This window comes from Sinohyriopsis cumingii, chromosome 6 (genome assembly GCF_028554795.1).
Source record: "Sinohyriopsis cumingii isolate HCF-2022 chromosome 6, ASM2855479v2, whole genome shotgun sequence".
Classification (NCBI taxonomy): Eukaryota; Metazoa; Mollusca; class Bivalvia; order Unionida; family Unionidae; genus Sinohyriopsis; species Sinohyriopsis cumingii.
The window spans coordinates 110067251-110093852 of NC_142966.1; the positions used below are offsets into that span (position 1 = coordinate 110067251).

Consider the following 26602-nt stretch of genomic DNA (forward strand, 5'->3'; position numbering starts at 1 on the left):
TAATGACAAATACATTATAAAATGATGAAAACAAAATGAATTATTTCAGCAACAATGCTGGCAAAAATATTATTAGGACCTGCAATGGCATGATGTGTGCATCTATCAACCTCTTTATGTAAAATCTTAATATTCTAAATCGGAGCAGTATATTTATTAAGAGGTTAAATAAATGCAATTCTCACTTTTTGTATTAATCAAATGTCATAGTTGTGATGATATTCTTGTCTTGAACTGATGTTGTTGCTGTTGTTGGGTTTAACGCCATTTTTCAGCACACGATAGGCTATGCATGGCGGCCAGTATTAATGGTGGAGGAAGAACCCGGGAAAACCCTGGGAAGAACCACCGACCCATGAGAAGCTACTGGCAAGCTTTCTCACATACCCACATTGGCTGAATCCTAGACTCAGACCCACACAGACAGAGGTGAGATGGCAGTGATCTGTAACAGAGAGTGTTTTAAACCACTCGGCCACTCGGGGGCCCCTTGAACTGCTGCAGATAATGCTTTATTGTATATCATTGTATCTGATACCTGTCATGTTTTTACTTTAACAAAAGTATTTTAAAGAAAACAGACAATAAAAAACAGTATTACATTTATTTAACTTACAAACTAAATAATGGGTGATAATGTATGAGAAAACATAATGGACCTTTACCAATACATAAATTATCTATTAATTTCAACAATGTATTGACCTTGATTGATGGAAATGCAACAAATATACATACAATTACATGAACTTTTTTTTTAAATGGAGAAGCGTAAGGCTGATCAATCACATTACCTGACATCCAGATTATTCCTTTTTTAAGTTGGACAATTAAACTATTCCATATCACTAGTCTGAGATGAGTAGGAGTTTTTCTTCTTCTATTTTTAAACAGGTTGAGCATTTAGTAGTTTTCTTCTTTTAATCTCTTTTTCTGCCATTATATGGTAATTCACACCCTCTAGGCATTCTGAATGCTTTGATCTACTTGTCTCCATGCATTCATTCACATCCTTTGATAAATTACACCTGTGGTCACTGCTAACTATCACATGTGCATGTTCTATTACCACTTGACTGCACATTGGCTAAATAAAAATTCTCCAAACAAACAAACCCAGCATGACTAAACAGCCATGTTTTGAGAGACCTTATTTTGTTGTGTTTACTTTACCCAGATATTCGTTGAGTGGCTCGCCCTTTGATTTAAATCCAGCAAGTCTATACAATTAAATTTAAAAAGGCACCTTACCAACATCGGTGTCTCATTTCTTTATGAACTGATTAAATGACAGTAATGATTCACTAATTTTTATTTGATGACACGGAGGATCAGCTTCCACATGTGATATTCAATTGGAGGCTATTAACAAGTGGTTTGTGTTTATATTTAAACTGTAAAATGTATGTTAGGAGCACTTTAGTTCTTTAGTGATGCAATCTCTACTATAAGGATAAAATTACTTTATTAAATCATTTTTGAAAGGAAGGAGATGATGGAGATTCAAGGAAACAAAATACATATGAAAGTGGAGGGATACAATTTAATCTGCTAATGAGTCTGAGGTAATTATTTCTCCAAAGAGACACAAGTCAGAAATATGAAATATAACAACCAAAGAGAGGAGAAATTATTTAGCCACACTGACTGATAATTATCATTACCTGAATTTTACTGACTGATGTTTTGCATTTGTTGCAAAACAATATAAACTTGCCCACTGCAGGTTGAAATTGAACCAATGAAATTGTCCATGGAAGTGACAAATTCAGGATTTAACTAATTAAGTATCACAACAATTCTGGACTTCATGATGACATTATATGCATGACACTAGGCAGAATGTACAGAAAATCCTTGAAGTTAGACTTGCTGCCTCCACTAGCATAGGTCATTTTAAAACAAGAATGAATTGAAATAAAATAATACCTCTCTTCAACACTGTCTACATCCGAATCCATAATGGAAAACCATTTTATAATACAAAAGTGATTTGTGTACTCCAGGACAATGGTGCTGAATTTGGTGTTAACAAAAGAACAAGCACCCTTTGAGATTTTGCTGATCAAGTTTTTGATAAAGGATGTTAGGGAAAATCAGAATTGGATTAAATTCTATTACATTCTTGCTGATTGAAGTACAGGTGCTACCAAATGAGAGCACAAAATAGTGTATAAAAATACCCTGACAATGGAAAACTGAACAATGAAGCCTTTTAAAGACATGAATATGTTGTACATTATTTCTTTTGTTCTTTCTGTGAATTAAACTGATTGCATTTCATTGAATCAAGTCAAGTGATATAAATTCTGGCACCAGTAAATTTTTAAAAAAAAAAAATGTGATCAGCCCTGACATAAACCAGTCACATTTATATAAGCCTTATAACAACGGTTGCCTTTATTCTGGATACTGTATTAAAATATGCAGGCCCATGTAAGCACATGGTATGAAAAGGCAACTCCTGTGTACAGAATATTGCATGAAAAGGCAACTCCTGTGTAGAGAATATTGTATGAAAAGGCAACTCCTGTGTACAGAATATTATATCAACTTCATATGGATAGATTTGAAATAAACTACATATGAATAGTATCAGAAAGATGAACAACATGACAACTCGTTATATTTTTTTGATATGTAAGATTATCAGACAAATATTAAAATGTTCTTATTCTTCATCTTCATCCTGGTTATTAAATTATAATAATACTTGTCCATAACAGCAGTTACATGTGGTCTCCTTGTTTAGTTTTTACATTGTTCCATATCACTGCTCAGTCTATACACTGTACATGACTAGTAGCCCTGTATGGGCATATTGTACAACGCACTTTTGTCCAGCTGTTTGACCTGTACTTCCTTGTACTGAACTGCACTTTGTTCCCTGGATGCCACAGGTGTGCTTTCTGAAATAATAAATGAAAGATATGTTAGATATTTAGCAGGGATTGTTTGGAAATATCAAAGGGCCAATCAAGTCTGAAATATGGTAAAATCTACAATATCTGACCTAATACTAACACTAAGCACTTAAGAAATTAACATTTTTGTGTAAATGTCACATGATTTAAACTCAACACAGTAAGCACATGGATACTATTATTAACATCATATAAATGTACATAATAGAAAGATCAGTTCACTTTGTGTCAGGAACTCTTCATGATGGAGTTGCACTGTCTCTCCCAATATGGTTGCACTGAATAATACATATGATAGGTTAATTTCAAAGATTGATTTAACCCAATATGTTTAGTGGTAACAGCAGACATGCATAGTGCCAGGTAGTTTCATAGAAAATCATTAGAAAGATTAGTTTCTTTTGTGTTGGGAGCTCTTCACCATGGAGATGCATTCCAGGCAGGTTTTAGCAGCTGTTCATCTCCCACAAAGCATTATACCAGGATGAAGAAACTGAACTCCGTAAGGGAAATCATTTCACAAGTTCTGTCCAAAACAAGGGGATGTGCACTTACTAAGGCATGTATAGGTATTACATGGAATAAAGCATATATTCTGTCCTGTTTTTAATGAATTTGGTTTTTAAAAATTTAACTGGTATATTTGTTGACGGGATCAAACCTCCTTAAGGTTCTTTACTGATATGATACAATGAACAAAAGGCATATGAAAGTTTACATGCTTAAAACAGTGGTTCAGTATCTTTGATGCATGTTATGACTTGTTCAGGTAAAACATTTGTTCCACCTAAGTATCATTTGCATTTGTATACTTATCACACACTATAGATTTATTATTAATCTACCTTCCTTAAAAGTGCATGCCTTATTCTGCTGACATACTCACTCTCACTCCCACTAAATATAAATAAGTATTTTTATCTGACTTTGATGCATCCAATCAAGGAATTTATTCATAAAAGCACATTTTACATCCTTTATTAAATTCTCCAGCTTTAGACACAATATATCCCAAGACACAAATTCAAAACCAAACATGATCTTACAGTAACCATGCCAAATGGCCCTTTGCAATGCTTTTGTATATGTTGGTGGGACAATGACATCAAAACAAGCTGTGTATAGTTCCCAGAGCCTGAGTGATGTTTCTCATTCATTTTGTCTTGTGTACATCACATCAAGAACTGAACACTGTTGAGTCAGTGTACCTAATGGTGCCTGGCAGGGAGCAAGATACTTTTGTGCTGTTGGGATTTTGAATTGAGGCACTCCCTCCCATGCTTACTGTCACACCAGGTGCATCTATTTGGCAGAATATGACAATAAACATGCTTTTAAATCATTTTTGTCTGATGTCGAATGAATATTTAACAGAAAGAAAGAAAAGGAAAATACTTTATTTTCATTTGTTCAGGGAATTTAGATTATCCTACAATGGATTTATGCAATGATATAAGAAATGTTTTGCAAGCAATTAGATCCACTTGAATATTAATCAGTTTATGTATGTGATACTATCATGATAAATATTATATCAAAGACAATTATCATGATAAATATATCAAAGACAATTATCATGATACATATTATATCAAAGACAATTATCATGATAAATATATCAAAGACAATTATCATTATACATATTATATCAAAGACAATTATCATGATAAATATATCAAAGACAATTATCATGATAAATATATCAAAGACAATTATCATGATAAATAGTAGAGCAAAGACAATTGTCATGATAAATATATCAAAGGCAATTATCATGATAAATATATCAAAGACAATTATGATACATATTATATCAAAGACAATTATCATGATAAATAGTATAGCAAAGACAATTATCATGATAAATATATCAAAGACAATTAACATGATACATATTATATCAAAGACAATTATCATGATAAATAATATATCAAAGACAATTATCATGATAAAGAGAATATCAAAAGACAATTATCATGATAAATAGTATATCAAAGACAATTATCATGATAAGTATATCAGACAAATATCATGATAAGTATACCAGACAAATATCATGATAATTAGTATATCAAAGACAATTATGATAAATATATCAAAGACAATTATCATGATATGTATTATATCAAAGACAATTATCATGTTAAATAGTATAGCAAAGACAATTATCATGATAAATATATCAAAGACAATTATCATGATACATAATATATCAAAGACAATTATCATGATAAATAATATATCAGACAAATATCATAATAAATAGTATATCAAAGACAATTATCATGATAAATAGTATATCAAAGACAATTATCATGATAAATATGTCAAAGACAATTATCATGATAATATTATATCAAAGACAATTATGATGATTCATCTTGTACCAAATATAATTATCATAATAAATATTTTAACAAAGATAATTATTATGACACATATTGTATTAAAAGCCAATTATAATGATACATACTGTATCAAAGACTATTATCATGATACATATTGTATTAAGGACAACAATAATCAGGATACCTAATATATCAAAAACAATATCATGATGATATTTCAAAGAAACTTATTGTGACATATATCAAAGACAATTACAATGATACATTGTGTATCAAGGATAATTATCATGATACATTATTGTATCACAGATATGAGACATATTACATCAAAGACAATTATCATGACACGTATCAAAGATAATATCATGATACACAGAACATGTGTATTAAAGACCATGACCATGATACATAGGTCCAAAGTTTATATGATGATATACTTGGAGTCCCTGTCTAGCTAATTGTCTTACCTGCTTAAGCCAAACACTTGGTTCATCATAGTAAACATGGTAGGAGTTTTGTTTAAAAGAATGTGGACAGTCACAAATATTATACATCAGTTTCTGTATGAAACTAAACATTTATGATAATATTACCATAGCTTCAACTGGACCGCCTACTTTAGTATTATGGACAACAGCTTTAATGTTTTTTGTGGAAGTTGATGAAAGTCAGACACAAAGGTAAGACTGGATGCAGGTGAAATGCTGGATTTAGCAGGACAGTTGTATCTATTTGTTTATAAACTATGTTGGTGTGCTTATGTACTGCAGAAATAAATAACCAAACATTCAAATCAGAATACTTTGATTGCTTTGTTTGGGGAATCTGTGTGATCACTAGTTACAGAAACTGTCAGCTGTTTTTATTGCTGTGACATCTTCTATTAATCCATGTGATAATTTTGGTAATCAAAGCATGGTCTGATTTTCATCTCTTCACTCACCTGTTTTTCAGTATGAGTAAAACATCCCTTGGTTATCATTACAATCTGAATGTTTATTTTCGATTGACATTAAAAAATGTATCTGATGTCTGAAAATTTTATTTTCTATTGAAAATTATTTAAAATGTACTGAAAATTTAAGGAGTCAAGATATTTAAAGCACATGCATATATAAACACACACACACACATGTATAAACAGTTATGAAAATGAAAGCAGTTTATTATGTACCAGCTCCTGGTTGATCATGGGGCCCAGTTGTCTCCTCTAGGTCTTGCTCTTCAGCTGGAGGTGCAGATGGTTGGGGTTGTGGTGGTCTCCGGATACATTTTTCTCCAAGGGTGGGTTTTGAGTTAAATCTCTCAGGATTCATTTGTCTTTGTTGTTTTCTCTGGTCTATATGATCATTTATTATTTTTTGTGCCTGAATAAAAAGTAATTCATGAGAAAGCTAAGTGTTATATATCAGCATTTCTTGTGGCAAATCAATTGTTATTTGTTTATAATGAAGAAGATTATTTTCACTTATTCTGTTTCCTGTTAACCCAGTTCTTCTGATTATTTTCTCATTTACTCTACACCATACTACTATATACATAAACTATTTAAACTGAAGTAATTTTGTTTAAATGACAGTTAAAATTATAAACTTGTTTTGATTCCACAGTTTAGAGTGAGACAAATCCTTTATTGTCTACTTTCCTGGAATCAAGCTATTAGTGTTTCCTAAAATGTCACACAAAAATCTAGAGTTCTTTTCTCTATAAGATCATATGACTCTTTTCAAGTATACTGCTATGGTGGTCTAGTGGTTAGAGCATCTGCCGTGGATGTGGGAGGTTGTGGTTTCGATCCATAGCTGAGTCATACCAAAGACTTACAAAAATTGTACAAACAGCTGCCTCGCTTGGCACTCAGCATTATGAGGTTAGTGTTAGGACTGGTCGGCCTGGTGTTAGGATAATGTAACTGGGTGGGACATCATGCTACATGTCTGCAACATGATGCCCCAGTGCTAGGCATCACTATAAACTGCCACACTGCAGACATCATAGCGATATGACTGAACAATTGTTAAAGCTGCATTAAAACTCCAAATCACACATCACACATATTTTTCAAGTGACAGAAATTTAACATATCTAGTTTCCAATCTGTGCTAGGTTGCTGAACAAATGATTTATCCATTACACTATTTTAACACAAATTTAAATGTAAAATTTTGTAGCTGTTTTATTTTAAAACTTAAGCACATGTCTGTAAAATTAGCATACAATTATGGAATCAATGGTTGCACAGTAAACTTTGTCCTTCACCCTAGTACAGTGACAGTGATGTCCTTCACCCTAGTACAGTGACAGTGATGGAAAGCTCAAGAATCTTGACCATCTCAGAGTCTCTCTCCCTGAGTTCTGATTCAAAAAGAGTAATACATTTCTTTTTATTTTAAACCAAAAGACCATAGATTACAAGTGTTTTAAAGTAAGGTGCATGTTTGATTAAACCTGTAAATGGGATTAAAGCTGTAAATGTGATATGAAACAAGGATTATTTCAGTCATGCCTGTGCACATTTACACAATCTGTGACATATTAGCATACAGTAGAATTAAAGCTCAAAGGCAATTTATTGTTATCATATCTTACAGAATTTACGCAAATCTCTTAGAGTACTTTGCAAATCCAACAGTCAACTAATCTGAAAGTATTACCAGTATACAGCTTCTGAATACCTCACAGGCATAGCTAACATCCTACAAATATTTATTATTCATATGTACAAGTTTTTCTTCAAAAATGTTATCTAATCATAATACAGTAGAAGTACTGCCACAAACTCACAAATCCAGGGTTCCCTTCCCTATGTTAAATCTGAACTATAAAAGAGTTAGCTGTCTGCCAACATAGGTAGGAGTCAGCCATGAGTGATCTCCCCTTAGTGGGTCTGACATCAAATCCCTACTATACTTAAGTCACTTCTTCTGCTTGTGCTTCAATTGCACTCATGAAGAGACCTCTCCAAAAAACTTTCATCAAGTGCTACTTTATCAGGCTCAGAGTTTTCTCACACATGAGTGCACACATGTGATTCTACCAGTGGTAGGACAAAAATACCATTTTAAAGGTTGTCCACTGCACAATTTTTTTATAGCTGAAATCTACTGCATTTGAAAATACATTCTATCCACATACCTGCTTAGTGACTACTAACCTGATTTGGAATTGTTACACAATGGTTGACATGTGTACACAGCAAACTGTAAATTGAATAACTTATTGTTGTAAATTGGAGTGTAAATGATAAAGGCAGAATATTTACTGAGATGATATAAGTAATCAAGGGACAAAAGGAAGTCCATTGTGGCCTGTGACTCACACTTTGATGAAAAAAAGACCAACCTTTGGCATAAGTCAGATACCAAGGTGAAACAAACCAACAAATTTTATCATCAGAAACACTTGTCTTAGTATTTTTTGGTTGTCCTGTTGAATTGTTACTGTTTTTCAAGATGTTTTAATGGTAATATTTAATGTTAGATCATACCTTTTGGTAAATTCATCTCAAAATTCAAAAACATTCTTTCAATCAACGCCTAATGCTAAAAATGCATTGGCTAACAAATATTAAGCAAATTCAACAATGCTTGGAAATCAGTGTTTGCAAGTAGCAGAGGTCCTGAGTTTGTACTCTGTGCTTCATGCAAAGTGGATTTTAAAATAGTATATGCTGGAAGAAATAATATCACAAGACATATGAGATGCCATCACTTTGGGGGGAATTCTAGACCAAAAAACTTTTGACAACATGTTAGGTGTGAAGCTATATAATCAAAATGAATGTCATTAATGGACACCAGGCAGTAAACTTGTGAAGAAAACTAAAAATACTTGTGGATTTTACACAGACGTCTTTCAACTAACTTTCCTGTATGTTTTTTTTTTTTGGGGGGGGGTGAGTTATAAAGTTAGCATCAAGCACTATATAAAATTTCCATTCCACAATATCAGTATGTTTCAAAATCATGGAAAAGAGGATATGGAACAAATAAATTGAACTCTCCTATGTTCTGGAAAACTTTGCCTTGTCAAAACTAAAGGCTTTAGCCCTGTGCCAACTATAAAACAACATGAATCAATATATCCTCCTAACCCACCCCCTGGCCCCACAGTTAAATTCTATTGACAAAGTCCATTACACTCTAGTAGTAACTGAAGTATGAATGGAATTTGATGCTGATTCCTTTTTCGATAGAGAGATCATTCTTGTCTGACTCCCATCGATGTAGCATGATACATCTTGTAGCTTTTTTTACAAATTTTAATTCAGATGGCTCTTTATGATATACATTTTGTAATTAATATTTCAAAAACCTGCATTTACAATACACACCAGAGTAATCATTTATTGAAGCAGCAGTTTGAATTTTATAAACTGAACAACATACAATACATGGGTAACAAGCCATATATTCACAACTTGCTGAAAGAAAATGTCAGAGCAGCAACTACTGACCTGACTACCCTAGTGGTGCCTACAGAGATATCTTAGATACTGTACGATTCTGTCAGCATAGGTAATATACAAGATGGATATATATAAAAAATTATTGGTACATTTTTATATATAACTGTAAACAAATTCTCTCATAATATCAAATAACAGGTTTCTGACTGTTCAATGAAATTCCTTGATTGATCAACTAATTATTCAGTCCTTTTTTCCCCCACTTTTTGTCATTCTGTTAATTGTCACTTCTCAGTCACTATGTAGGTCAGAGAGACAAATTTGAAGTTTACAACAAATAAAAAAATTCCCAGACTTTCTTATTTCTATACAGGTCTTGCTTTATATTCAAATGTATCTGAATTAACTTTATATTAAATATATGTATTTGTTGTAGTATGTATATACTTATCTACATGAACTCCATACATGTATTAAAGGTAGTTACTGTAACATGTATAAAACAACTTTAGTTCATCGTTAGTGGTTTTTTATAATTTTCTTGTGTTATTAGCCTAATGATCATATTTCTCTTTGGTTTTAGATTTGGATAACTTTTAATTTCATTATATTGCTGAATTTGGAGTATATTTATAAACCAATTTTAGCTGTGTGATCAAAAAATTAAAATTCACTGAAATATGGACAGAAACTTTGTTAATCGGATTCCTATTATTTTTAATTTGGTGTAAATATTAAGTTCCACCAAAATTCAAGAATGCACATTTGAAATGGTTGTTAGAGTGGTTTTATTCAATTATCATATACTCTTGTTCAATTATATCTTACACTTGCAAATAGTATCAGAAACATTAAATTTGGAAATAATTATATTCATCCATAAATCCTCCAATTCCAGAATCCTGAATTCCTTCAGCATTTTTGGACAAAACAAGAATCATAAACATCAGTTTTTCTCATGAATTATCTGTATTTTTCAATCCTCTTTTATTCTTGTGCCATTTTCCACTCTTTTTGTCTGATTGACTGGTTTCTTGCTCAGGGCATTCTGCATTTCACATTGTGATACTCTGTTTTATTTACAGTTGATCTCATAAGTGCTAAGAAATACTTTTCTCTGTTCCTGTATTCACATGAAAAGCTTTTGCAAAATTGTATCCCACAAAATTATAATTGTGATTTCATCAATATTATTCATAATGTGGAATATTTACTAAATATTTGCGAAAATCCAAAACGTCTGACATCTCCGTTACTTGTAACCCACCTTTTGTGCATTGAGGATAAGACTTTCATCTGCCATGACTTCCGTGATTTTCAGGTTGTTTTTTACTGACTGGGTGGCTGTGCTGCGAGCATGCAGTGGAAGTTTGCTCTGGTATGCTTTGTCTGTGAAGTCCACTTCATATTCTGTGGGGACTTTTTTTAACCTGGAAAAAGATTCATCTTATATCAAATATATTATTAAAAAACATGATGTACATATTGATGAATGAAGCTTGATCTATGATTGTCAGTCACTTGTGTCTCAAGCCAGCTTTTGGAGATTAGTGACATTTTACATGATTATGCAATGCCATTGTTCTACGTAATTAGGAGTACCATATAATGACTATACAGTGTAATTATCCAGGAGATTTACAATTTACAAGGCATCTAACATAATGCTTAAAATTCACTTTAAATTATTAAAAAAACCTTGTAATTTTAAGATATTTTTAGATCAGCATTCTACAATCAGTACCATTATATGATATAACTACTGAATATGTTGAAACTGAAAATTAATTGCCATGGATAGTGTGTATCATGTAAATGTGTTTTAACTGATAATTAATTGCCATGGATAGTGTGTATCATGTAAATGTGTTGAAACTGATAATTAATTGCCATGGATAGTGTGTATCATGTAAATGTGCTGAAACTGATAATTAATTGCCATGGATAGTGTATATCACGTAAATGTGTTGAAACTGATAATCAATTGCCATGGATAGTGTGTATCATGTAAATGTGTTTTAACTGATAATTAATTGCCATGGATAGTGTGTATCATGTAAATGTGTTTTAACTGATAATTAATTGCCATGGATAGTGTGTATCATGTAAATGTGTTGAAACTGATAATCAATTGCCATGGATAGTGTGTATCATGTAAATGTGTTTTAACTGATAATTAATTGCCATGAATAGTGTGTATCATGTAAATGTGTTGAAACTGATAATTAATTGCCATGGATAGTGTGTATCATGTAAATGTGTTGAAACTGATAATTAATTGCCATGGATAGTGTGTATCATGTAAATGTGTTGAAACTGATAATCAATTGCCATGGATAGTGTGTATCATGTAAATGTGTTGAAACTGATAATTAATTGCCATGGATAGTGTGTATCATGTAAATGTGTTGAAACTGATAATTAATTGCCATGGATAGTGTGTATCATGTAAATGTGTTGAAACTGATCACTAATTGTCAATGACAGTATATGAGTATCATGTAAATATGTTTAAACTGACAACTGGCATGCTTGGTAAGTATCATGTAAATATGTTTAAACTGACAACTGGCATGCTTGGTAAGTATCATGTAAATGTGTTGAAACTGATCACTAATTGTCAATGACAGTATATGAGTATCATGTAAATGTGTTTAAACTGATAACTGGCATGCTTGGTAAGTATCATGTAAATATGTTTAAACTGACAACTGGCATGCTTGGTAAGTATCATGTAAATGTGTTGAAATTGACAATTTAAATTGCCATGGATGGTAATCATCATGTAAAGTTAATGAAACTTATAATTCCCACTGATGGTAAGTATCACTGACACATTCATTGTTCTCTTAGAGACAAGCATGGAATTATCAAACACAATTTGTATGGTAAATGAATTCTTTCATAAATATGGTAAAAAAAGTATAGTTTTTGTGATATGACCATAATCATCTAATCAACTAAATTCAGGCCGAGTAAAACCTGTATAATCTAGTGATGTTAGCATGTATTTCCATGAAGTGTGTTGTTGTTGGATGTACACTGTGATGCAAAATATACATATCAGCAATATCATTCAGATTTAAGATATACCCACCCCTATTGCCCATGTAAACCCATTTGCAATTAAAGTTCTGAGTACTATTACAGAGTTACATGTTTACCATAATCAACTGTATCCTCAGCATTAATAGTCACTTCAACCAATATGATTTCAGATATTAATAACAATAATCTACAGGCAATGGTCAGTGACAGGAAAAATAACAATAGATATTTTGTGAGCTGTAACCATGTTGTGGCCTGTGGCTTGGCACATGTCTCAAGTGTGTTTTATAGAGACATAATATGAACTTTGTGAAATGAATGCAAACAAAAATTATAATAAAAAGCAGTGATATTGTGATACAAATTTAGGCTCATGATAATATCATTAGTACAATCCCTGTGATAATGTGGATTCATGCCAAAAGCATATGGCTTACACGATTCATCCTAGCTGTGAAACTTGTATAAGAAATTGAGTATTTTAGCTCACCACTCAGTAATTAGGTCTTAATTTCTTCCTGTATCAAAAGGGTAGCCACAATTTAGATGCATTTCACCACCCAGTTAGATCTTTATTTCATCCTGTACCAAAAGAGCAGCCACATTTTTGATGCTACTGGGATGCTCATGGATTCCAAATGGATTGCCATTCAAAATGCAGATGCATTATTAATGACCATGTGGCTGTCCATTTATGGTCTCATTATACAGGTTTCATTGTAAAATTAGAGATGCTAACTACATAAGTTGTGTCTGTGTATTTCAGTGTCAAGACAGATCACACAGTGATGAAAGGTAAGTTCATTAATCTTTTAATGATGAATGATTCTCATCAGTCTGGAATTGCAACATTTAAATGTCACAGCATATGTGATGACAGGAAACATTTCATTTACCATGAATTTTATTATTTTCATGGGTACAATATCAATCAATTTTCATGGTTTTGCCAAAAATTATATTTTCATCAATGGATTGGGAAACAGGGTCATATTTTTTCTATAGACGAATGATTTTTCATTGGGTTTTTGACTAAGCGGGTTGTAGCTACCATAAAATCCATGCAAAAACAGATCAATTTTAGCAGACAAAAAATGTATCATTGTGGATACTGTGTAACGAAATCTAATCATGAAGCGAACATAATTTTTGCTGATAAAAACTTTCACTGAATTCATAAAACGTGCACCTCAACTAATAATAATCTTAACATTTTTAATACATTTCTAATATGATAAAATATCACAAAAATCATTTTATAACATGTTTGGTTTGAAAAGAAGAGAACAATAACTTAACAAGTTCATTATGTGGTAAACATCTCATAGGCAATGTTACAACTGAAAACTTTATATATGTGTTTTAAGCAAATTGTGGGAAGGTGGGTTCTTTGAAGCACTATAAAGCAAGCAGTGATGATCCATGGAAATGCTAAGTGAAACTATACATATTGCATTCTAAATGATTTATATAAGGTTACACTGAGAACCTGAACTGATTTTTAAACATGGCATAGCCCATAAAAATACATACATAAAATATAGATTGATGTTTCATATTTTCCTTTGAGAATCAGAATACAGTATGATGAAAATGATCTAATTTATATCATGACATAAGCACATTGAATTAGGACAAATATTACTGCATTACAATACAAACCTTCTACCTCATTATACTATAATTTTCAAAGCAAAAATCAAAGACAAAAAAACAGAACAAGACAACATTTTCAAACTCTTAAAACAAATTATGTTTCTTAATAATGAGAAAATGAGAGATTGTAAGAAAAAAAGATGAACGTTGTTCATGTATGAAAGTGGATACTATTGTGAAGCTATCATTGGATAATAAAATGTTTATAATTTTCTTGCAAACTATTTCACTAAACTGGATATAAAGCCTGATTTTTTATCAAATAAGTGTTCAAGTATTTATAAGTTCAAAAACTTTTTTCATCTGTAATAGGAAAATATAATTATTCCTTTTTAAATGATTTTGTGTGATCTAGGTATGAAATGTATAGGTTTCACCATAGTTTACCTATATCCTAATAAGATACTCCATGCAAATTGCTATCAAATGTTGTTTTCTTTGGTGAAGTATAAGATTTTTAATAAATAGCTGAATTAAACGTTATGGACTTAAAACTACCTAGAAAACCTTTAATAAATGTATTGAAGTTTGTGTACTTAAAACTATTTAGGAAACTCTAAATAGCTGTATTAAAGATTATTTACTTAAAGCTTTCTAGGAAACCCTTAATAGCTATATTAAAACTTATGTACTTAAAACCTTCTAGGAAACTCTTAATAGCTGTGTAAAAATTTATGCACTTAAAACTATTCTAGGAAACCCTTAATAGCTGTGTAAAAATGTATGTACTTAAAACTGTTCTAGGAAACCCTTAATAGCTGTGTAAAAATTATTTACTTGAAGCTTTCTAGGAAACCCTTATTAGCTATATTAAAATTTATCTACTTAAAACCTTCTAGGAAACCCTTAATAGCTGTGTAAAAATTTGTGTACTTAAAACTATTCTAGGAAACCCTTAATAGCTGTGTAAAAATTTGTGTACTTAAAACTATTCTAGGAAACCCTTAATAGCTGTGTAAAAACTTATGTACTTAAAACTATTCTAGGAAACCCTTAATAGCTGTGTAAAAATTATTTACTTGAAGCTTTCTAGGAAACCCTTATTAGCTATATTAAAATTTATGTACTTAAAACCTTCTAGGAAACCCTTAATAGCTGTGTAAAAATTTATGTACTTAATTTAAAACTTTCTAGGAAACCCTTAATAGCTGTATTAGTTTATGTACTTGAAACTATTCTAGGAAACCTTTAATAGCTGTGCAAAAATGTATGTACTTAAAACTGTTCAAGGAAACCTATAACAGCTGTATTGAAGTTTATGTACTTAAAACCTTCTAGGAAACCCTTAATAGCTATATTAAACAATGTATGTACTTAAATCCTTCTAGGAAACCCTTAACAGCTGTATTACAATTTATGTACTTAAAACCTTCTAGGAAACCCTTAATAGCTGTGTAAAAGTTTACGTACTTGAAACTATTCTAGGAAACCCTTAATAGCTGTATTTAAGTGCATGTTCTTATAACTTTATAGGAAACCCTTAATAGCTGTGTAAAAGTTTATGTACTTAAAACTTTCTAGGAAATTGTGCATAATAGCAAAGTTATACAATGTAAATTTCATTTAATAAAAAATTCACCCAAATTTTCATTATGGTAATTTGTCATTGAGCTGAAAAAAACTTCTGACAAATTTGCAACACTTTTAAACTGAAGATAAAAAACATAACTTGATATCATTCATTATTAATTGCAACAATTTAACATTGTTAACATGCACATCTTACTAAATGAACACAAATCTACTGAACCTGATGCTACAATATGAAAACTACATAAGGGCTTAAAGTGTCAAATCTCTGGTCCAGGCATAATTATCAATGATTCTCATGCAGTTTTAAAACAGTTGCAGTCCACTGGAATCATATACATATTTCAGTTCATTTCACAGACCTGCTAATCTATATAACTTTGTACAGTAAGCTAGTGATAGTAACTAAGAAAGACATAAAGAACTTCAATAAGGTGTTCTCTGTACTGTCTGCAATTTTTCATATACATTTAAAATTTATAAAAATCATATTTTTATGTATTATTAACTTTACTTTTGTATAGATGTACATTTTCCTCATGAAATAAAGTTCTACAACAGTAATTTAAAATCAGTTGAAAGTTGTGGTACTTAATATTACATAAAAATTATATAATAATTCAATATAAATTATGTAATTAATATTTATGCATATAATTACTTATATATTCAAAATTTAACAAATAAAAAGTACATGAAAAATTGCTGCCAATACGTTATAAAAGCAAAACTGTTAAAATATGAGTGTTTTCTATTCACCTCTCTGATGGCCCATATAATCTTTAAATAAAAAATATTAAATATTTTACCATTATTATACAATGAAACAATTAAATCCCTGAAAACTCACCTAATTCAACAAGTATAATATTAACTTCTTCATTTCTTATGGTTATTTTTCACTTGGCCCAAAATAAGGGTTTGAACTAAAGTATAACCTACCAACTGCAATATCTCTCTCACAAACACATTTATGATTTCCTGTCACAATTATATGTATCATTACTTTATTCACTAAAATATATAATTAAGTGATATCTGTAGTAATGTAGTTATAGTAATTGTAGGGGTAAGAATGCTTGACAATACTGAGATGACTTCTGATCCAAACTCATTGCCATATATTGTAAAATATTCAAATCTTAAGAAATGCTAGGTAAGTTCATTCAGAAGTTCAATTATGCAATATCTACATAATGTTTTTACATACTGTACGCTAATGTGTCTTTAGATAAGTGATCATTCTGTGATGCTAAATTTTAAACATTTTCTCAATAAACATATTGGTTAGAATAAATTATGGTGCTACCATGCACAGTTGAATGTTTAGCAATTAAGCCATATGTGTACATGTACATGTAAGCACAACATTTGCAGTGTTTTTACATCATCAAATAGCTGACATTTTCTGCCATAATATACCAAACTTTAATCCAGATTGCCTCCAATATATGTCCAATGCATTAATTTTAACACTGATCATTGGCCATACTGGAATTCAGGCATAATTTTATGAAGAATTACTGCACAAGACTTTACTGCTACAAGACGTGCAAAATACAATGTTGCTAACTGAAACAGAGATTTTATAGAAATCTGATATTATTTTTAAAAACATTCAGGTGTACAAATTGCAAATTTATTAATATATCTGGATTTAAAAATGCAGATCTGACCTTACAGAAACATTACTTCTGGGTCAAAATTTAAAACTGGATCAAATTGTAAGGCATCACTTTCTTTTCTAATTCTATTTCAAATTTAAAATAGTTTCTTTCCTTTTTATTTTCTATGATGTAAGATTATTTATTCAATCTGAGAAAAAAATAATCAGGATGATTAAAGAATGCCAGAACTTATGAAACTGAGAATTACACTGACATAATAATAGTATATAGAAATATAATTATACATATACACTGTACATACTTTGTATGAATCAGATATTGTACTTACTGTCTGTTTGTGAGTATTTCATACATTTTTTCTACCAATAAAGCTCCTGCACCCTCCTTGCAATGAATAGTTCCTTCGACAAGTTCCTCTGGTATATCAAGCGAATGTCTCTTGATAAACTGTAAAAGAAAATTACAGTAAAAAAACAAGTTGCAGTGATATTGTACATTACTTCAAACTTCAAATGAATATTCCATTACTTATAAATGGTAATTGTGAATGATGCTGCAAAACAACACTATTGTCAGTCCATTGTTGTTTAGTTGAAATTCCTTTTGGCTGTTATACTATTTTGTTCCAAGCAAATTACAATTGTAATCCTTTCAATAATGAAACACACTAAGCTAGTCTAATATCTGACTAAAAGGACATGCTAATCTAATATCTGACTAAGAGGACATCTGTTGCTGAACAGCTTGCATAGCATGTAGAAATTCAGTGTGAAATAACTTGGTCATTTGTCATCCAAAATTCATGAAATTTCACAGCGAATACAAATATCACTCTAACAAGTCAATGAAAGCTTAGAAGAAAAAAACAACTGTGTTACAGAATTAATGCTAAATGTAGGCATGGTTATCTCAGTTCTGCCAAGACTGTTCCAGTGACCTAAGTGGTCAGAGCATCCACCTTAGATGTTGGAGGTCACAGGTTCTAACCCTGGCCAAGTCATACCAAACACTTATAAAAATAGTACTAATAGCTGCCTTGCTTGGCACTCAACATTAAGAGGTTAGTGTTAAGACTGGTTGGCCTGGTGAAGGATATACTGGGTGGGACATGATACTACATGTCTGTGGCATGATGAGCCAGTGCTAGACATTCCATAAACTGTCACACCACAGCAGACATCATAGTGTTATGACTATAAAATTGCTAAAGCTACCTTAAAAATCCAAATCACACACACAGAGCTCTGCCAATTATTAAAATTGCTCTAAAGTGATACAAATCTTATCATATCATCAATTTATGCACACAAACATGCAAATGAAATCTCATTTGCCTATCTCATACAGTGTTTGATACAGTGAGCAAACAAATGTTTTGTTAAAGTCTAAAATTTTCAAAAATGGAAAAGAAAATTGAAAAATTGCTGTAATGGCCTAAAAATGTAATCAGGTCATCTACTTAAGACACATGTCAACTTTGAATGGAGATCTGGACAGAGATGCGCAGCTTGCAATGTCTGGGTCAAATGGCAACAACTAACAAATTTAGTGTACTATTTTTTTTAGGAGGGTATCAAAATTGAGATTCAAATTATCTAAATACTATTTTATGTCCTAAATTGTAGCTTTGAAAATATATAATTCTCAGTATAAAAATACTAAATAAGTATAGATATAACAGAGGTCTTGAAAATGCTTAATCACATGTATTTGGACACCAATTTTTTATCTGTGAGGTAGAAAATCTTATGCAGGAGTCCTCCATACACATGTAATAGGTATGCAGCAAAATTCAAAGACTTGCCAGTCCTGCTTCAGCCACCTACTTTGTGGGAAAATGTGACAATATTTACAATGACATAATTTAGTGGCTAAAATATCCCTTGATGTACATGTTGCCATTATAAGAAAACATCAAAAGAACATGATGCTAAAGCTGGGTGGCAAGTCCAAAGGCTATGACTGGTGGCTCAGGGTGGGAAAATGTACTGATATTTACAGTGACTGAATTCAGAGGCAGCAAAACGCATAGTTGTACATGTGGTAATTTATAAAGAGTAGATCAAATAAACAACTTTACCTTTTATTATTGTGTTCATTTTGGAATGTACCGGAATAAGCAGTGCACGTGACCTCAGAATCAAGACATGCTGAGACTGAGACAAAATGCTATTCACATATTTGAATAAGTGTTTGGGGGTTAAACTGCAAACTGATGAAGATTGTAACGAGATTCAGAAGAGCGCTAAAGTTGCTAGAACTGACAGTTTGGATGGGGCGGTGTAGAAAGTGTGTGATGCCTAGTTCATTATCTGGAATAAGTCCTTACTTGGATTGACAAAATTCAGTCTCACTTTGAGCTATGTTGATGTTATAAAAAATGTAGAAATTAAACTCAGTGGCAACCAATAGTTCTTCTAATGTTCACAGTTTTTTGGGAGGCTACTGCAACTTTTGCTGGTGGGACTCCTATTTTTACCACAATGGGAGTCCTGGACTCCTAGTTTTAAAATCCTAGTGAGACCTCTGTATAAGTATATATAAAGCATAGTATAGTATTGTTCCTATAAATATATGAAAAAATTAAACAAGTCCCAAGTAAATATAGCAAAACTCAGTTTGATACTCTGAAATTTGTCTCAAATATGAAGTGTGCATATATATATGATAATTAGGACAAATATTTTAATAATAAATGTTCCCTAACTAAAATCCTAAGGAAGAAAATCAAACCCATCACCCTCCCCATTTTTGTGTTAAGGTCTAAAACTAGCTCAAGAAAGAAAATAATCTGTACTCTACAAGTCTAAGGCCAGAATGACTAGCCTTGAGCAAGTCAGCTGACCAAACTGCCCATGGGTGCTACTTTTATAATTGTCCAGAGTAGTGCAGTTTGCAAACCTCATGCACAAACAATTCTAAGTGGTTTACAAATCATAAAGGAATAATGAAATGAAATAAAGAAACTTCCAGCAAGAAGCTTTTAAATTTAGATGTTAAAAGCAAAATTATAAACATAAATGTAAGTAGAACAAATCAATGAATCCTTTATACATATCATTAGCAAACTGAGTTATAAAATTGTCTATGAACTGAAAAATGGACTACTTTCAGTACATACTCATGGTTATGATAATATATAATAATATTTATAGTGTTCAATATTTATTGTACCATCATGCTAAAATAGTTTCAGTCAGACGTATGGTCATACTGATGATTGAACTTAAGAATGTAAAATGAACAGTAGCACAGTAATATGTCTCCTTCTGCTAGCACAGTTGGGCATAAATTCTTATTCCTGATCTGTAAGAACATGATATATATATATATATATATATATATATATATGAATCTGTACCATTGTCAGGTAGATGCCTTCATTTAGGCTGTTTACTCACATTCTTCAGAAGTGACCAGTTTCTAAGCTTGGAGTCCAAAGATTTTCCATTATTGTATGAGTGCATCTGGATATCTTGTGGAAAATACCAGGAAAAGATCTCAGCTATTAGATATCCATTGGTCAAGTCCCTAAAGATAGTGAAAGAATATTATAGGATGCACAAGATGCATTAATACTATCATTTTTTTCTACTTTTATGAAACACCATATTTCTAGCTTGCAATCAAATAGTACAGACCAATTTTCCAATATAATGACTGCTTAAGATTATATCCAAAATTAAAATAAGTCCAACCTTTGAAATGATTAGGGTGTACAGGTGGAATCCAGCACAAAACTGATAGCTATTTCTAAGGTGTCAAACAAAATAGCTTTTATTATATATATGCTATTTTTGTTACATGGTTTAGTGCCATTGCAAAAATTCATAGCGATTAATTAATTTTTGTCTGGAAGTTTTGTAATGATAATAAAGATGCTGATCGCTTAACAATCAGGAATTAACACACTTTGGCAAAACTGCATTGGCATTGCATTTTAGAACATTTAATATTTTAAATAAGATTAATAAGGTCACCTGTATAACCATCCTGATGTAAAGTGAATGTCAATGTGGTCACGTAGGTGCAGTTACTCGCATTAAATATTATTGCTTTAAAATTTAATACTAATACAGTTGAAAGAAATTATATTAAATCCAGACCGTTGAATGCTCTGCAACTTTAATATATATAAAACATTTCGAGATGAAAACTATTGATCTCCATGTACTTTTAAAACAGTGGCCCGGTACTCATCTGGGTCAACAAAATACGTTTCTAAATGAAATGAATAAATGCCATTTAATCGCACGTGTAATCAAATTCTATCAAATTATACCCATTACTGAAAGTGTCAGTTTTGAACGCCTTCTTGATCTGTATGACTTGTACGTTAACTTTATATACTGTACACTTTACAAGCAACTAGTTATCAACTGTATATATACGTATATAAAACAGAAGAACATCACTATAATAAATGTTTAAGATATATTTTACAGTCTACAAGGACAAGTTTACCGTGTTGACACACTCGAATTTGGCAAGTTAAACTTTACAAATGGAATTGATTCTGTAAAAACAACGACCTATTTTCTGACACCTTCCTCATACTGACTATTATATTTTTTCACAAACCATTTTGGTGTTTTAATTTGCCAAGTTAAATCCAGGCTTTGAAGCCATTTCAAAACCTCTCGAAACAATCCGGACATCTTGACCTGTAGCTTTCCGCTCCCTTGTTGCTACTAGCAACTACAGACTGGCACTAACACATTTCCTCGCATTATGAAGTGAAGAATTGAAATATAGAACCATTTAAAGTGCCGTTAACATTTCCTGTTCTGAATCACAGTAGCTAATGAATATAGAAATAATTGTGCTTCTTCATTGAAATTTTTTTTTTTTTATATAAGCAATAGATTTTGCGCATTAGGAAATTTAACACTACACTTTGAATCATAAAGGTGACAGAAGAGATACTTTAAGTCTATGATATATGTATTGTTTTTTCTAATTCATATTGTATGATGTATTTTTGGGGATAATAAGTTGTTAGTCAACCGTTCATCTTGTCTCTACGTGGACCAACAAATTGCTCTGCGATCTACCGGCATAATATATTCAGTCTTGAAGTTTAACGGTGGAGTGAATGTCACTAGCCGATATATTCGTTTCAGGTCCTTATGGGGAGATAAGCTTAAATATTATTGTTTGTATTACAACTATTTATTATCTGTGTATATACAATGTCCGTGTTATTTCATTCTTATATTATCATCTCATTTTCTTATCCAGTCTAAGTAAAATTATTATTATTATTATTATTATTATTATTGCTTCTGGTTTTAATGAGCTATCAGACTCATCACATATGTACATGAAAAGGCAGAGGTTTCGCGTGGATTTTAAAACTAGGAGTCCAGAACTCCCATTTTGGTGAAAATAGGAGTCCCACCATCAAAAGTTGCAGTCCCTTCTTTCCTACAGAATGAACACAGACGTGAGTGTATCTATTTTTAGATGGAGAGGTTTTCGTAATGTAATCACTCACTTTAATATAGCTTCATTACAACAGTCCATTTATAGGATTGCAAATTTATGGTTTATTTATTTGTCTACGTCCTTGTAGTAATTTTAGGCAATAGTTAAATAGTATCTGATTTGCAGTTTTTTCCCTGTATTTTCGCAAATATGCATCAAGTTGGAAAACAGCTTAGACCTTAAAGCACATCTCGCAAATTCCACAACATAGCATTGTCCCATACATTTCTGACCTACATAATTTTATTTTAAAGTTAAATCTTTAATAAAATAATACCTTGGCTTTGCTTTCAATGATTTTTTTTCTCTTTCTGAAAATATTTGCTCGATGATTTACGAAAACAGACAATCTAATAAACTTGTACATCCCAGACTTGGCGAAGTCTGCCATTATTTCCTGTTAGGCCTACTGGTTCACTTACAGTTTGAAACTAATTCTATGATGAAATAGTGTACAAGAGGCAGTTAATATATATCCAGATCACCGATTCTGATCTTAAAACACACGTTTGTTTGTTTTATCATCAAACGATAGCATGCAGGAAATTGATAGTTGCTACCTTACTCAGGAAAGGGTTAATGGTCAATCAGCTATCAAAGCATAATGCTTGTGAATGGGCAAGAGTTTGTTTGTCAACGTAATTGATATCAAAACTAGGCCTAGCTACTGATGTATTGATGAATACATTTCGCTACAACACTAGAACTAACCAGTATAAGGCAAGGGACATTTTTAAAAAAAGTATGATCAGTCAATGTACCTCTTAAATAGCTCTTGTTCATCCATCAGAGTGATACTGAATTTTATCAATCCAAGTAAGGACTTATTCCAGACACTAACTAGGCATCACATACTCTCTTACACTTAGCTACTGTCCTATCCGAACTATCAATTCTAGCAGCTTTAGCACTCTTCTGAATCTCGTTACAATCTTCTTAAGTGTGTCGTTTAACCCCAAAATACTTATACAAATTTACGAATGGCATTTTGTCTAAGTCTCAACATATCTTGATTCTCGTGCACTACTTATTCTGACACATTCCAAAATGAACACAATAACGAAAGCTAAAGTTGTTTATTTGATGTACTTTTATAAATGACCACATGTAATCTGGGTCTTTCTGACTCTGAATTCAATCACTGTAAATATCAATATAAAAAAAATTCCCACCCGGCCACCAGTCAAAGCCTTTGAATTTGCTGCCCAGCTATTGCATCGTGTTCTCATGTTCTTTTTGATGTACTCTTATAATGGCAACATGTGTGTACATCAAGGAGTCTTTCAGTCACTGAATTCTGTCATTGTAAATATCAGCACAGCTAATTTATCAACACATTTTCCTACAAAGTAGGTGGCTGAAGCAGGACTGACAAGTCTTTGAATTTTGCCGCACACCTATTACATGCGTACGGAGGACTCCTGCCACAGTAACTTTTTGCGTCCCATATCAAACATTGGCATCTAAATACACGTAATTAAGCATTTCCAAGATCTCTGGAAGGCATTTGTTGCTTGACACTCTTTCTTTATGTTTTTAGATCTTATAAATTGGCACCATCAGTGTTTCCCTTTACCCTCATTTGTGCTTCAGATACCCCCAGATTTTGAATTTGACCCCCTTTGTTTTAATACCAAAATTTGTTTTTTTACTCAGTCTGACCCCCCAGTTTTGACACCAAGGAGAATTTTTACTCTCAGTCTTGCACCCGCAAAGGCTACACTGACCATATAACCCATTGTAATTTTTGGGTTTTTGTAATGATAGAGGAAAAGACCTGTTTCTACAAATACGTTTATTCCACAGCATACAAATTATAACTGACTTGCTTGTATGACCTACATCTAGCACTCTATCTGTCTGCCTTACCTCCAATCTCTAACATGCTGATTCAGCAGTGGCGAAAGTCTATATTACCATATAGCACTGCTTCTAGAACACTACATCCTTCCTTTTCTGTCAGATTTAAAATTTATGTTTTTAAATTGAAAATCAGTTCAGTATATTTTGAACTAGTCATAATGATAATAATAATACATTTCTTAACATCAGAAATTCACATAATAGAATTTCATGACTGCAATAAAGATTTGCATCTTGATTGTTGTTGTTTTTTGTCGTTGTTGATACTGTACAAAATGTTAAACTTAGAACTGGGCAAAGTAGGTTTACAGTTCTCACAGCTTAGTCCTAATGCTATTCTGGGTTTTGATTGATGGTAGAGTTCAAATTCACTACCTAAACTAAATTGTCATTTGATGAGACACACGTTATTGTTAACTATCTGCATAATAGTTTACAGTTATAGCACACTATACTTTTTTATAAGCAAAACATACAGTACAATGTATGTGGTAAAGCTTCTAAAAGTTTGTATTATTTTTAACACATATAATCCTTTAGGTAGTCTGGTGGTTTTCTGATTCGGGATGATCTTCTTAATGCTAGGTCGGATGTTGGATATGTGTCACGTCTGTCTTCATCTTCTTTAGATTTATTGTATCATATGTCTGGTCATTAGATGGTGGAATATGTGGTGAATTCTTTACTATCTTGAAGAATGACGAATTTCTAGTAATCTGATGGTCTTCTCTTCTCGCTGTTATCATTGATCCCTTTTTGTTGACAACTTCATATGGTTTGGGGTTGAATGGAGTTGACAAATTGTCTAGCTTTTCTTGCTTTACTAGAACACGGTCTCCAACATTGAAATTTGATTTCTTAGCTTTCCTAGTTTGATCTGAATAGCTCTTCGTCTTTTCCTTTTTCTCAGTATCGGTTTTCCTAGTTTTGTTGTCGTCTGATTTGATTTTGTATACTTGGGAGTTTAGTTCTCATTTTTCATCCAAATAGAATTTCGGCTGGAGATGTGTTGGTTGTTGCATGAGGTGTGGCTCTGTAATTGTGTAAAAAGTTGTACATTTCTTGTTTCCAGCTTTTACATTCTACATTAGCTGCTTTGATTGTTTTTCCAATTGTCCTCACAAACCGTTCTGCTTCACCATTGGCTTGAGGCCATAAAGGTGTGATTTTCCTATGTTTGAATGCCATGTATTCTGTAAATTTTGTAAACTCTTGTCCATGGAACATTGAAAATATTTGTCAAATTGCAGGAGGACTGTTTTTGCAAATGTTGAGTTAATAATTTCAACTACTGGATACTTTGAGTAGTCATCGACAAGTACCATTAAGTAGACTCCTGATGGAAGATGGCCACTGAAGTCCATGCTAATTCGACTCCAAGGATTGTCTGGTAGAACTGTCATTTTTAGTGGCTCTGTTGTTTGTTTTGGCATTGAAGCAAGGCATGGTATACAACTTTGACAGAAATCCTCTGCTTGTTTGTCAATACCAGGAAACCATACTTTCTCACAAAGAAGTTTGTTTTGTCTTGACTATGCCCTGATGGCCTTCATGTGCTAGCTCAATCATTCTGTTTTGTAGCCCTTTTGGTATTACTAGTTTCCTGTCACACAGTAGGACAAAGCCATTTGTAACTGGAACGATCGTGAGTTCATGTCTGAGCCTTGAAAATGTTTCCATGTTTTTTTTTTTTATAAGAATGTTTCCAAT

General features: G+C 32.0%; 2 protein-coding genes across 4 annotated transcripts in view; one reads left to right on the forward strand and one right to left on the reverse strand.

The window, feature by feature from the left end:
- Positions 1 to 590: 590 nt before the first annotated feature.
- Positions 591 to 22218, reverse strand: LOC149797706 (spermatogenesis-associated protein 4-like). Of its 2 annotated transcripts, XM_089962630.1 has the most exons (7): positions 22124 to 22218; positions 20944 to 21073; positions 17871 to 17989; positions 16674 to 16694; positions 10948 to 11110; positions 6447 to 6639; positions 591 to 2909 (listed from the first exon to the last, which is right to left on the reverse strand). In XM_089962630.1, exons 1-7 carry the CDS (start codon positions 22198 to 22200, stop codon positions 2800 to 2802), a joined length of 813 nt encoding a protein of 270 aa, XP_089818756.1. In that variant the 5' UTR covers positions 22201 to 22218; the 3' UTR covers positions 591 to 2799. The 2 variants fall into 2 exon arrangements, with proteins under 2 accessions (XP_089818756.1, XP_089818757.1); XM_089962631.1 differs by lacking the exon at positions 16674 to 16694.
- Positions 22219 to 22325: 107 nt separating this feature from the next.
- The window catches only part of LOC149797707 (MIT domain-containing protein 1-like), a 34195-nt gene continuing 29918 nt past the window's right edge, over positions 22326 to 26602 (forward strand). The window contains exon 1 of one of the 2 annotated variants that reach the window (XM_089962632.1): positions 22326 to 22452. The gene's annotated coding sequence lies outside the window, so the exon portion shown is untranslated. The other variant, XM_089962633.1, reaches the window with a different exon arrangement.